Genomic DNA, 12,851 nt, shown 5'->3' with positions numbered 1-12,851 from the left:
TGACTGTTTTAGTGTTTTTGGTCGATAAGATTCCGTAATTATGCCCATCATAATTGTCAGCATCAGGCCCAGTGTGCTCTTAATCCGGCCCTGGATTAAAGAAACTAGCATCGAGTTGTTTGAGACGAACGTGCAGTACTATGTATGGAGTAAAAGGGCACCGCTTACCAACATGAAAACATCATTCTCACCCAATTACCTCTTCATTCCCCTAACATCTTACCAATAGCTGCTTCTCTGTTAACTCTTTCAGCCATCAACTCCAAACTTCCCCTGCTACCTCTTGTCTCAAATCCCCATGGTATCCTTTAGACTATAAGCTCACGGGCCATCTAGCCAAGCACTTTGTATAAAAGAGCTCCAATGGCTAGATATCAGCTTAAGGGCAGGGCTCTCTCTACCTCTTGTATTTGTCTGTGTACATTGTACGTTTCTCCACTAATTGTACAGCGCTGCGGAATCTGTTGGCACTTTATAAATAGCAGTAATAAATAAATAAATTCCAACGGTTAAACGCGGTGTATGTAGCATCATGATATGGGGCTGCTTAGGAGCCAGGACCAATTGCCATCTTTGAGAGAAAAAAATAATTCTCAAGTTATCCTACTGAATACTATTAGGGTGGCTGAGCACCAGCTGAAGTTCAGCTGAAGTTGAAGACAAAGATGGACAACGATCCTAAACATCAAAGTAAATCCACTACAGAATAGCTTCAAAAAAGAAAACCCCCCTTTTGAAGAGGCAAAGTCAGAGCCCAGAAAGTAACCCCAAATAGATGCTGTGGAAGAACCTCAAGAGAGTTGTTCACACCAGTTATCCTAAGAACATGGCTGAACTGAAGCACTCTGATACATGCACACATACACACACACACACACACAAACACACTGAAGTACAGATGCACATTGTGTCGCTGTATCTCTGTCTTTCAGCATGTTTATCTTAAGCTGCTCACAGTGTGTTATGTGTGTGTGGGGGGGCTGTTTGTAGTCTTGAAGTGTGCATTTGTATGCGTGCGTGTATTGTATGGTGTATGGTGAGGCTGTATTGTGTGCATGAGGGGTGACTGGGTGAGTTACTGCAGATGGGTGATTGTGACTGTGTGAAAGGGGTGTGGAGACGTGACTTTGACATGGTGACTGAGTGTTGAATTTGACAGGGTAATTGTGTGTGAGAGGGAGTGAGTGGTGGGGCTAGGGAGGGTTGATTGTGTGTGGGAAGGCATTCCCTGTCTAACCTCCCCACACAGTGTTGCTCTTTATATATATATACACATGTATATATATTATAAATTATATATAGTAATTCAAAGGGCTTGCATTCCTGGTTAGTCAAAAGGTAATGGCCGCACTCAAAATGATTTAAAAGTTAAGTATTACTTTACCATATCTTCTCTTTTGAAGTCCTTTGAGTGCGCTCACTACCTTGGATATTATATATTGCCCAATTGCCCAAAAACCTGATATGTATATACACCTCTTTTTTTGCAGTGAGGGGAGCTCCAATCCTTATTCCCTGGTGGTCCAGTGTGATGCTAATGGTAACTGCATCTTTGGCTGGGTGCAGACGCCTCTGACCAGGACGATGCATCTGCACAGAGCTGCTCCCAGCCGGAGATGCAGTCTGCAGGGCTGTGCTACAGGATCTGTATATCTCGCCACTAGCCTGAACAGCTGTGGGGAGGGGGTTTCAGCAGAGCTGCGAATGGTAGAAATTAATTTGTAATAAGCGAATTTAATTTGCAATGGTTAAAATCATATATACACTCTTGTGAGCCCCTACAAATTAATTTACTCTCAATAGGATATGCATGGGGTGCTATAACATGGCTGTATAATACAAATAAAAGGACAATACCTGCTGTGTCTTCACTAGTGTGATTTCTTAAGATGTAGGATGTGAATTGTCGTTAAATATATACCATATCTATGCTACTAAATCATTTGATTCAGATTAAACACACAATAATATCTATTGAAACCAAGTCTTTTAGCTTCCGCAAACAGGCATATAGCAAAATAGTGGTAAACATAGTGTGTACATGTTTGTACTGTGCTTTAGCGACTGAAGATATTTGGTTTTCACTTTGAGGTGTGACCACTAGATGGCAGCACTGATCTACTATAAAATTAGAAATGGTGACTGTGCACGCAATACATTCACACAGATCTCCAGTGGGAGGTTTAACCATATTTGATTGCTATGAAATAAAATGTAAAAAAAATAAATAAACTATATAATTCTTTTTATTCTGTTGAGGTTTTCAATCTTTTTTTGTGAACACTTACACCTTTGAGATGTGTCTGATAAACCATGTGTTTTTCTGTACTGTACCCCCAACCCCTGACTTTTGGTAGTTTGCTCAAAAACCTGATGAAATCCTTAGGGAAGTTGGGTGAATCACCGTCATTGGCTCTAGAATGTAGGCTTGTTTGAGCAGGACCCTCAACACCCTCTGTTATTGTGCGTCCAACTCGTCTTGTTGCAAATACTTATCTGTTAGTTCACCTATTGTACAGCACTGTGAAATTTGCTGGTGCTTTACAAATAATAATAATAATAAGCTGTCTGCTGTTCCCTAATGCCTTTCGGATGGCAATTATGTTGACCTACAAGACAGGCCTACCTACTGGCCCGTTTTTCAGGCTGTTGTAGGCTGCTAGCACCAGGGAGTGGAGTAGGCAGACCTCCACTTCCCTTGATGCAACCTCCATTTTTACTATGTGGCTGTTGCATTGCCCCTACTTTCAGTGCCATCATATTGTATCCTGTTTCTACCCCTATGGGTCCCCAACATCAGTACTTTATATCTCTCCCCACTCCCCGGCACCTTTTCCCACTTGTGCATGAAAGCAAGCTATATTAGGCAGCCTTCACTTCTACCATTTGGTGTCTGCGTTAATATGACTAAAAGAGGGCCTCCAGAGTCCAGGCATGGTCTGTCCCAAGTCCAGAACAAAAACAATCTCACATGGTGACAGCACTGTTCCAACACCGCTTTTAAGAATTAAAAAAAGACCACTGTAACCGGACAAAGCTTTGTCATAGCTTACTGATTCACATTACAGTCTGTAATTGTGAAGAAAAAAAAAGAGTGTTTGTTTAAAGCAGTTTTAGAGAATTGCCATCTCCAGAGTCTGGAGCACCAGGATATAATTATCATTGAAGTTTGAGATCTGTGCCATGCTGGGAGGATTAGGGGGTTAAGGGGCAGGATAGGGAAGGGGGGGGGGGAGGGGTGAGGGGGAGAGGGGTACTACTTTGCAATTCATTTTTCCTTTCCCCCTCCAGATATTAGGCTCTGCATCTGCCCCTGCTAACTACTGGGCAAGGTGAGGCGGTGTTATTTCGTGTTACTTCATATAAATACGGTTATGCCTTTTCATTCTTTAAGAATGACTTATTTATTTATAAAAAAAAATTTTATTTTAGAGATACAATTAGTTAATTTAGGAGGTGACAATTAGGGGAGTCACATACCTTGAGCACTGTGATATTCCATGCAAAGCTCTCCATGGCTTTCTGTAATTTCCTACCCTTCAACCCTTCTTTGGCACCGATGCGATGGAGGTCTTCATGGAAACTCATTCCTATAATAATAAAATAAAGAAATGAAAATATAATTACACGTGTTTTCCATATCCGAATTTTATCATTTTTATCTATGAAGGCAAGTCACACATTTTACTTTGGCAATCACCCATAGGAGAAAAAAAAAGGGAAGAATGAAATCCTTTTAAGGATGGATAGTTCTTTTTTGACTCTTATCACTTTGTCCTTTTTTTTCCTTCTTCTTTTCCACCCAGAGTTTATCATAAATAAGTAAAGTACATTTCACAGAAAAGAACAGAAATAATAACAAATATCAAAACACATTAAAAAGAGAGGATGTAGAAAGTGGAAAAAAAAAAACAAGGAATAAAACTGAAAGGTTGGAGGGGATAGGTAAAGACTAAATGAATGAGCGACTCAAGAAGGGGTAGGAAAAATGTTTAACCATTGTGACCAAGCATTAAGTAAAGATGGAAACTTTTTGTTGAGTAGCAGTCTTCTGCTTTACTGCTATCCACAGATAATACTAGTTGATTGAATGTAGTTACGGAAGCCTACCTCAGTCTGAGTTACAGGTCACTTGGAAGCAAATATCTCCTAAGTCACTACAGTGGATATGGTATTGCAGGATAAGGGTGCGACAAAAAGAAGGGCTCTCCCCAGTATCCATAATTGGCCCCTCTGCACCTGCCCTAATGGTGGTGAAATTACACAGGGTAATCCTAGCACTGGCCTATCACTGCAAACCAAGGTAAGAGGGATTTTCACATTATCTGACCAGCTGAAGAAGTTGTAGACAATGAGTACCAGGGATAGTTCCATTATTATTAATCTGCCTAAAGGAACACGAACGCATTAGGAATACAAATCTCTATTGCTAGTGCTTTAGTGTCCCTGTCCCTGTATATATTCAGATGTCCCCTCTATGTACAGTAAAAATGAAGAAAATAAAAGATTGACTTTTTACCAGCACCGAGATTCTCTCAGGGTTGCTGACCTCTCCACTCCCATGACATCATGGCCTCCTCCAAATTTGGTTTAAGCAAATGCTCCTCAGAGAGGAGCATTGGGGACCTGATGCATTTAATCGCTGAGCGCTGCATGCCATCCATGTCCCCCAATAGGCAAACACTGATTTAATGCTTTACTTTGGGGGCATCCGCATCATGTCATGTGAGCGCCTCTAGTGGCTGTCGGTATGCAAGCCACTAGAGTTGGGTTTAACACTGCAATGTAAAATCTTTCTCAAAAACTGCAATGCTGTACATTGCAGGGTTAAATAGACAAGACCACTGCACCCAGATCACTTCATTGAGATGACAGTAAGACTTTAGCGGCCCTTTAAAAACAGTTTGACAGAAAACCATTGGATGGTTACCACAGACTCAAAGCACCATAGCCACTACATTGAGATGTAATTGAATGTAACTGTAATAAGGAATTTTAGCAAACACAAGAAATAACATGTACTATAAAGGCAGGGAAGTGGTAAACGGATGCTTGTAAATGATGCATTCTGAAACTAGGAAGTGGCAAGTGTACAATAAGGCTGAAATGATATACTTTACAAAATGGTACAAGTTTAAAAATATCATCAGGATATTGTTGAGACAAATATATAAATGTAAAAAAAGAAATTCATGTAGACACATTGGTTTGTGAAAACACAATAAGATCTAATCTGTCCTATAATGCACCTTATATCCGGTATGAAAATAGACAGAAGGACAATGGACAATTATTAAGATGTTCAGATTGCTAGGTTGCAAAGAAAAAAAATATATACATATAACAAGCCACTTAGCATGCCCCTCCAGATCAATAAAATGTACCTTGATAGTGCTTTTTAGTCCCACCAAAGTGCTTGATAGCATTGCCATAGGAGCAGACTTGGAGCCATACTCCGGTAGATGAACATTGCTATTTTCATTTTATTAATATGTCAGAATAATAGGATTTGGCACGGAGACAAAATCATTCATGCAATAGGCCTGTATCAATGACGTGGAACTGTTCTAAATATAGACTGGGATATATGATTAACTAATAGAGACAGTGCTGGGGGTGTTGTCGGATTCATATCTTCCTGACTGAAACGATTTGCTATGGCAGGATCATCCTCGCAGCACACAGCTCTGCCATCACTACCAGTCCACTAAGCGGCATGGCCGACTTTCCCATAATCCCATGCTAGATCTACTTAAGACACATAAGCCCTGTACACAGAAGCATTTCCTTAATAACCGACTCCTATGTTATCTAAATATCCAACCCCATTACCAAGCACGTGCCTGATATGTCTACCTTGATAATTATTTGCTGTATCTATGCAGCAGTAGTCTAATAGCACTGAATAGCCTGCCATTGTGTCCATCTTTTACGTCCACTATACGGTTAGCTAATAATAAATATTTAAGGAAAATCAATGTTTTTGCTTCTACAATGTTTTTTCAAACTATGGTAGAATAGAGCGTATAGCATTGAAATAAAAAATACATCCATTTTTTTCTTTTTCATTTTACTGATGTCTGCAGCATTTTAATCCTTCTAAATCCTTCTTGAGGTTGCTATGCTTTTTGTACCCTAGTCACATCAAGCATGCTGTTTTCCGTGAAACAGGCTGTATGATTAACCTATGTAGAGTTGAGAGCTGTACAGGCAAGCAGCATTCACAGTAGAACACACTAAAGCTATTGCATTTGGCTACCAGATTTACCTATTTTTATTTTTTTTTTTAAAACAAACTTTTCTGCCATTCAGAATTTGCCAGTGTTTGGAAAAATGTGCTAATTGCTTGGGATAGCCACCTACGGACTGTTGGCCACAATTATGGCACATAGAGATCAGATTGTGCTGTGGCCACCAAATCAACAGGAACAATGGAAACAATTAAGTATCAAAAATAAAAAAGCAAATGGCACATCCAAACCTTCAACACACCTAAAACTGCCATCTGTCCAACATCGTATAAGACAGACACTAGTCCAGAGTTCTGTGCTATCTATGGAATGTTTGAGGAGACAGGGAGATTGTGCATGTGTGCTGGCGGTGATGAAGATGCTGGCCAGAGGCATTCCTTGAAGTCTACAGTATTGTGAAGGTGGTTTGGTAGAATGCATTGTTATAAGACGGTACAAGTTTGATGGTGTCAGAATGAGTGGGAGCGTGTTTTCATGTATTAGTGTAAATGGGCACATATTTTAATGTCTTAAGTTGCCAGCAATTATTAGTATATATCAAATATAAAAGAGGTTTGACGATTAGCACTTTATTATGCGAACCTAAATTGTATGCAAATAGATCACAGAAATTGCTAAATTATCTAACATGCTAATCAAAAAGTTTAGAAAATAATTGTAATGTATGTATGAATTGTTTTGCAATAAAGAATAGTATTCTCAAGTCAAAGTTCAGTGAGAGGTACAAATGGACAATCCAAATGATTTTTTCCAATGTCACAAATGTGCAACTTTAAAAATAAACACATAACTGAATTAAGATTTCTGTGACTCATCAAAAAGTCAACATTTTGGATTTACAAACAAAGGAAAAAGTTCAGGACACATATTTCGGACCTTAGAGTGGTTGGGTTAATGGAAATACTTTCAAGGAAGTGGAGGAATATAGAAGACCGAAGAAGTCATTAAGCACAACCAAATAACTTGCCAGGTCAGAATGACAGAAAAATCACACTCTCTGCCGAAATTATATGTGGCACATAGTTGCACTTTTGGACTTCTAGAACCATGAAAAGGCAATATGTGAGCCAGTGGTACTAGGTGCATACATAGATCTGAAAACAAGTAAAAGTGTAAGATGATATATTTGGCAGCAATTTATCACAGCTGAATTGATATTTTTTGAATTTGCAGCAATTTGTCCAGGAGAAGGCAGAGTGGGACCTGCTACTGACAAATGAAGAATACAACCGAGGAGCCACTACCATAGCAGGCATGAGGAAACAGGCTAGGCCACTCCAAGACCTTAATGTGCCTCTTCTTGAGCCATTCCTTTGTTGCCTTGGCTGTGTGTTTTGGGTCATTGTCATGCTAGAATACCCATCCACGACCCATTTTCAATGCCCTGGCTGAGGGAAGGAGGTTTTCACCCAAGATTTGACGGTAGATGGCCTCGTCCATCGTCCCTTTGATGCTATGCAGTTGTCCTGTCCTCTTAGCAACCCCCCCCCCCAAGCATAATGTTTCCACCTCCATGTTTGACGGTGGGGATGGTGTTTTTGAGGTCATAGGCAACATTCCTCCACCTCCAAACACGGCGAGTTGAGTTGATGCCAAAGAGCTCGATTTTGGTCTCATCTGACCACAACACTTTCACCCACTTCTCCTCTGAATCATTTAGATGTTCATTGGCAAACTTCAGATGGGCCTGTACATGTGCTTTCTTGAGAAGGGGGACCTTGCGGGCGCTGCAGGATTTCAGTCCTTTACAGTGTAGTGTGTTACCAATTGTTTTCTTGGTGACTATGGTCCCAGCTGCCTTGAGATTACTAACAAGATCCTCCCGTATAGTTCTGGACTAATTCCTCACCATTCTCATGATCATTGAAACTAAACAAGGTGAGATCTTGCATGGAGCACCAGACCGAGGGAGACTGACAGTTATTTTGTGTTTCTTCCATTTGCGAATAATCACACCAACTGTAGTCACCTTCAAACCAAGCTGCTTGGTGATGGTCTTGTAGCCCATTCCAGCCTTGTGTAGGTCTACAATCTTGTCCATGACATCCTTGGACAGCTCTTTGGTCTTGGCCATGGTGGAGAGTTTGGAATCTGATTGATTGATTGCTTCTGTGGACGGGTGTCTTTTATACAGGTAACGATCTGAGATTAGGAGCACTCCCTTTAAGAGAGTGCTCCTAATCTCGGCTCATCGGCTCATTACCTGTATAAAAGACTCCTGGAAGCCATAAATCTTGCTGATTTATAGGGGATTAGATACTTATGTCACTCATTGACATGCAAATCAATTCATAACTTTTTTGACATGCGTTTTTCTGGATTTTTTTCTTCTTATTCTCTCTCTCACTGTTAAAATAAACCTACCATTAAAATTATAGACTGATCATTTCTTTGTCAGTGGGCAAACGTTCAAAATCAGCAGGGGATCAAATACTTTTTTCCCTCACTGTAGCATTTTTGACAAGTATCACGCAACTTATGTCACTGGTGATGCACTTAAAGGGACACTATAGTCACAGGACATGTATTTGTTCTGGTGAGTATAATCATTCCCTTGAGGATTTTGCAGTAAACACTGTCTTTTCAGACGATATGCAGTGTTTACATTACAGCCTAGAGATAACACCATTGGCCACTCCTCAGATGGCTGCTAGAGGTGTTCCTGGGGAAGTGCTTCACAGTATGCAGCACTGCCATTCAGTGTCCCTCTGTATGGATTCTATGGGGAAGCATTGTGAGGTTCAGATGATGTCAGCCAAGGAGGCAGATCAGGGGCTTATCCAGCAATAGCAGACTGGAGTAAAAAGATAAGATTTTACTATATTTAGGTGGGCAAGGGAGTGTTTTTAACACTAAAGGGTCAGGAAAACATGTTTGTGTTCCTGACCCTATAGTGTTCCATTAACCTTAAAGGGGACATATCAGAGTGCTAGTGAAGAGGTAAGTGTGCTGGTGCTCATACTTCGCTTCTATCGCTAGAACTGATTTATCAGAGAAAACACCCTAAGCAGTGGGGTTATGCTCCCAAATCCAACACTAGCACATTACATTTGGGACAGCTGTAGTATGTGCCCTTGTATATTAGCCTTCATAACATTCATTACATTTTGAAATCATAATTGGACAAACTGTAAGTATAGTGTAGTACCCTTTTTATTGAGTACTCTCTCCAATTTCACATCTATGCACTATGAACTATGGGTAGAAGTACAAGTCATGTTCAACATTATGTATAATGCCAGTTTTAACTTGAAATGTGTTGTAGGCATTAGCTGCCCATGTTTAATTGGCCATCATTACCTCCAACCTATCCATCTCAAATAACAACAGTTACATTGCTGGTTAGTACATGTTGGTGAGATAGCTCAGTTGGTAAATTCCCTGACTACAGAGCTGAAAGGTTCAAATCCCGGCAGGGTCAACTCAGCCCTTCATCCTTCCGAGATCGATAAATGAGTACCATCAATTGGGTAATAACAACTCCTATTATTATTCAGCTGCTGATCCGGTTATTCCTCACTGAGAGAAAGGTGCTATATAAATACTAGTTATTATTATCTTCTCACCAAAAACAGGCAGCTTCAACTCAAGACCATAAGTAGTTAAACATTCTCCCTAATGCTGGCGAATTCCTGTGTACATTTGATCCATCCACACTCTGCACAGAGACAGTAATTAGGATAATCAGGATAATTAGTGACTGACGGTGAGGTGAGAAGAACATTTTCTGCAGAGAAGAGTGAAAAGAGAATGGAAAACAGGCAGAGAGGAATAGACATACAATCTATTGATGGATAATGAGATTGTAATCCTCAAGGATAGAGAAAGACACAATGTGGCAGCAGCTAAACATAAAAAGGCATTCAGGTGTTTAACTGTTGGTCGACCAAGCAAAAGAATAGAAGGAGATGTGCAATCTACCTGACTATGAAATGACTGGGGTGCCATTTGTCGTGGTTTATCCAGGAGTTTTCAATCAGTGCAGTTCACAGACAATGATGACATAACAAACATACAGTGATAGGTGGTATAGTGATTGAAAAATGGCACGGCTCTACTTATCACTCAAATGGACACATGGAGCCTTCTGTGTGGAAATACCTTCCAAGTATCCCTCTTTAGGAGAACAGTCTCTATTTCGGGCCCAAATTCATGTCCCTCATTTCTATCTTAATGTATCTCTGGTGAGGAGAGATAAGAACAGGAAGCCGTGTCCTCTATTGTCCAGTCAGCTTTAATAGCAGACCTGTATTATTAGTTACACAGATTGTAAAAATCAGTGCTCTCCATTGTCCGTTTGTGAGGCTAGACAGGAAGTGGAAGGGATCACTTCCTATCTGCCCACTAACAGCCTCTCACGCAGAAAATGTATGCAATTAACCCTTCAAACTCTTGCACTCAAAGCCTAAACCTAAAAAATACACCCTTTACCTTAATCGTACGTTTAACTCATCTTCAAAACTAAACACTCCAAGTTCCCCAATACTAAATTAACAGCCCTAAATTGAATAATCTTAAATAGACCTCATATAACTTTAACCCCTCGCAGGCTGCTAATCTTCTTAACACTAAACACCCCAAAAATTTTACTTTGACATTAAAACCCATCTCTAACCTTATACCCTCCTTTACCATAACCACTTCTAAAATTAGCATTAACACAGCATGCATTTACGCAGCTGCATACACTCACTAAACTCACAGGTTCACACAATACATGACAAGCAGAGCAGGAAAATGCACATATTTACATGTATGTATGTGTAGCTGTCAGATCTGATTTTTTTTTTGATTTTTTTTTAGATGTTTTTAGGCCTGCAATGTCAAGTTAATACACTTATTATACTTACTTTATCTGCCGTATTTGGGGGTTGGGGAGCAAGGGGACACCCTAGAGTTTTGTGCCTACAGGTGTATATGGCATGAGAACCCACTGTCTCATTTGAGAACCCCTCATGAGAACCCACTTTCTGATTATTACACTTCTAGAATTGTGCCCGCATTTGCTCTTTATTAGTAATTTCCATCATGTCATGAGAAATGGTTTTCTACAGGCGATAAAATGTAAATTTTCATATATACTAATGATATCTGTTATTTCTAAGAAGAGGAACAAATGGTGCTCTTATTTGAGCTATCTAGCTATCTAGGAGAGCAAATATATGTAATCACTGCTAGCAACTTAATGAGATGTTTTAAGCTGGATCGAGAGCGAGAACGTGCGTGCTCTTTTCTAAAGGAATATTCTCAAATTAATTGAGCCAAAAGGGGATAATGGTGGTTAAAAAGAGGATTAGTATAGTAATATTTCATGTTTATCTGTCTAACCCTCCTTATTAAGCTATGTGGCCAGTAAGAACTCATTTTAATTAAATACTGGAAATAGTGCTTGGCAGAAGCCTGTGAAAACGACTCACTGCTAAAGTTAAATTGGATATAACTAACCATTAAAAACTGTAGTATAGCTTAAACAATTGGCATACGGGGGCAGAACTAACATAATTTGTATTTTCAGCCTAGTTTGATGACTCACACTGCCTGAATCTCTGCGCTCTACACAAGCCAACAATGAATGAGAAGAGAAAAAAAAAAATCTGGCAATATAAAATATGGGACATGTCATCTTGGAATGGGACCAAACAGTTGAGAATGCAGCCACATAGCTTTATTTGTATATTATCACCTTCACATTTTGTTACCGAGTATTTTGTCACATGAAGACAACAAAAACATAACACAAATAAAGTGTTACATGATATAGAAAAGAAAATAGCTTTTCTACAATGTAGTAGAAGGATCGGCTAGTAGAAGAGAATTGAATAATTTACAAATTGTTCATTTTAAATTTTGTTAATACTAAAGGATTACTATAGTGTCAGGAAAACAAAGCAGTTTTCCTGACACTATAGTACCCTGAGGGTGCCCCCACCCTCAGGGTCCCCCTCCTGTGGCGCTAAAGGGGTTAAAACCCCTTCAGCCACTTACCTTATTCCAGCGCCCAGCTCCCTCAGTGCTGGTGACCTCTCTTCCCCCGCTGACGTCAGCTCCCTCTGCCGACGTCAGCTCCCTCTGCCGACGTCAGTGGAGCCGAATGCACATGCAGTTTCTCTGAAACTGCTATGTTTGCATCTGAAGGGTTAAAACCTGAGGGACATTGCACCCAGACCACTTCATTGAGCTGAAGTGGTCTGGGTGACTATAGTGTCCCTTTAATGTCCACAGCTTATTGTAGTAGATATAAAATGCCTGAAAAGGGGTTTAATTTTATAACTATAGGGTGGGGCATAAAGATTTGCTTTAATGGGTTTTAAAACTCACATCAGACAAATGGCGGCCCTCCTTGGTAATACATTGCTGAAGACCTTCCTGGAATTTCTCCATCAGTCTCCGGGTCATGTAAGGCGGAATGGCATTGATTTCCTGCCTGATCCTGTCTTTTAAATCCTTTTCCTTTAAGTATATTCAAAGGAAAAAGTCACATGGGCTTAGACCATGCTGGCCACCACAAGTCTCCCCTTAAAGAGATCAAACACCCAGGGAACATTTTCCTCAACACTCCAAGTTAAAGTCATGCTGTGTGAGTTGTGGCCCCGTCCTGTT

The 12,851-nt window shown here is 40.1% G+C and overlaps 1 protein-coding gene across 2 annotated transcripts in view; it reads right to left on the bottom strand.

The window, feature by feature from the left end:
* The window catches only part of LOC134614796 (inactive phospholipase C-like protein 2), a 152,884-nt gene that overhangs the window by 19,415 nt on the left and 120,618 nt on the right, over positions 1-12,851 (bottom strand). For both annotated transcript variants that reach the window (XM_063458952.1, XM_063458953.1), the window contains exon 5: positions 3,481-3,590. In XM_063458952.1, coding sequence (XP_063315022.1) covers positions 3,481-3,590 — 110 coding nt within the window. The remainder of the gene's footprint in view (positions 1-3,480; positions 3,591-12,851) is intronic.

Source organism: Pelobates fuscus, chromosome 6, assembly GCF_036172605.1.
Source record: "Pelobates fuscus isolate aPelFus1 chromosome 6, aPelFus1.pri, whole genome shotgun sequence".
NCBI classification, from domain to species: domain Eukaryota; kingdom Metazoa; phylum Chordata; class Amphibia; order Anura; family Pelobatidae; genus Pelobates; species Pelobates fuscus.
The sequence above is the reverse complement of the archived record's forward strand: the minus strand, read 5'-3'. Positions and strand labels throughout refer to the sequence as shown.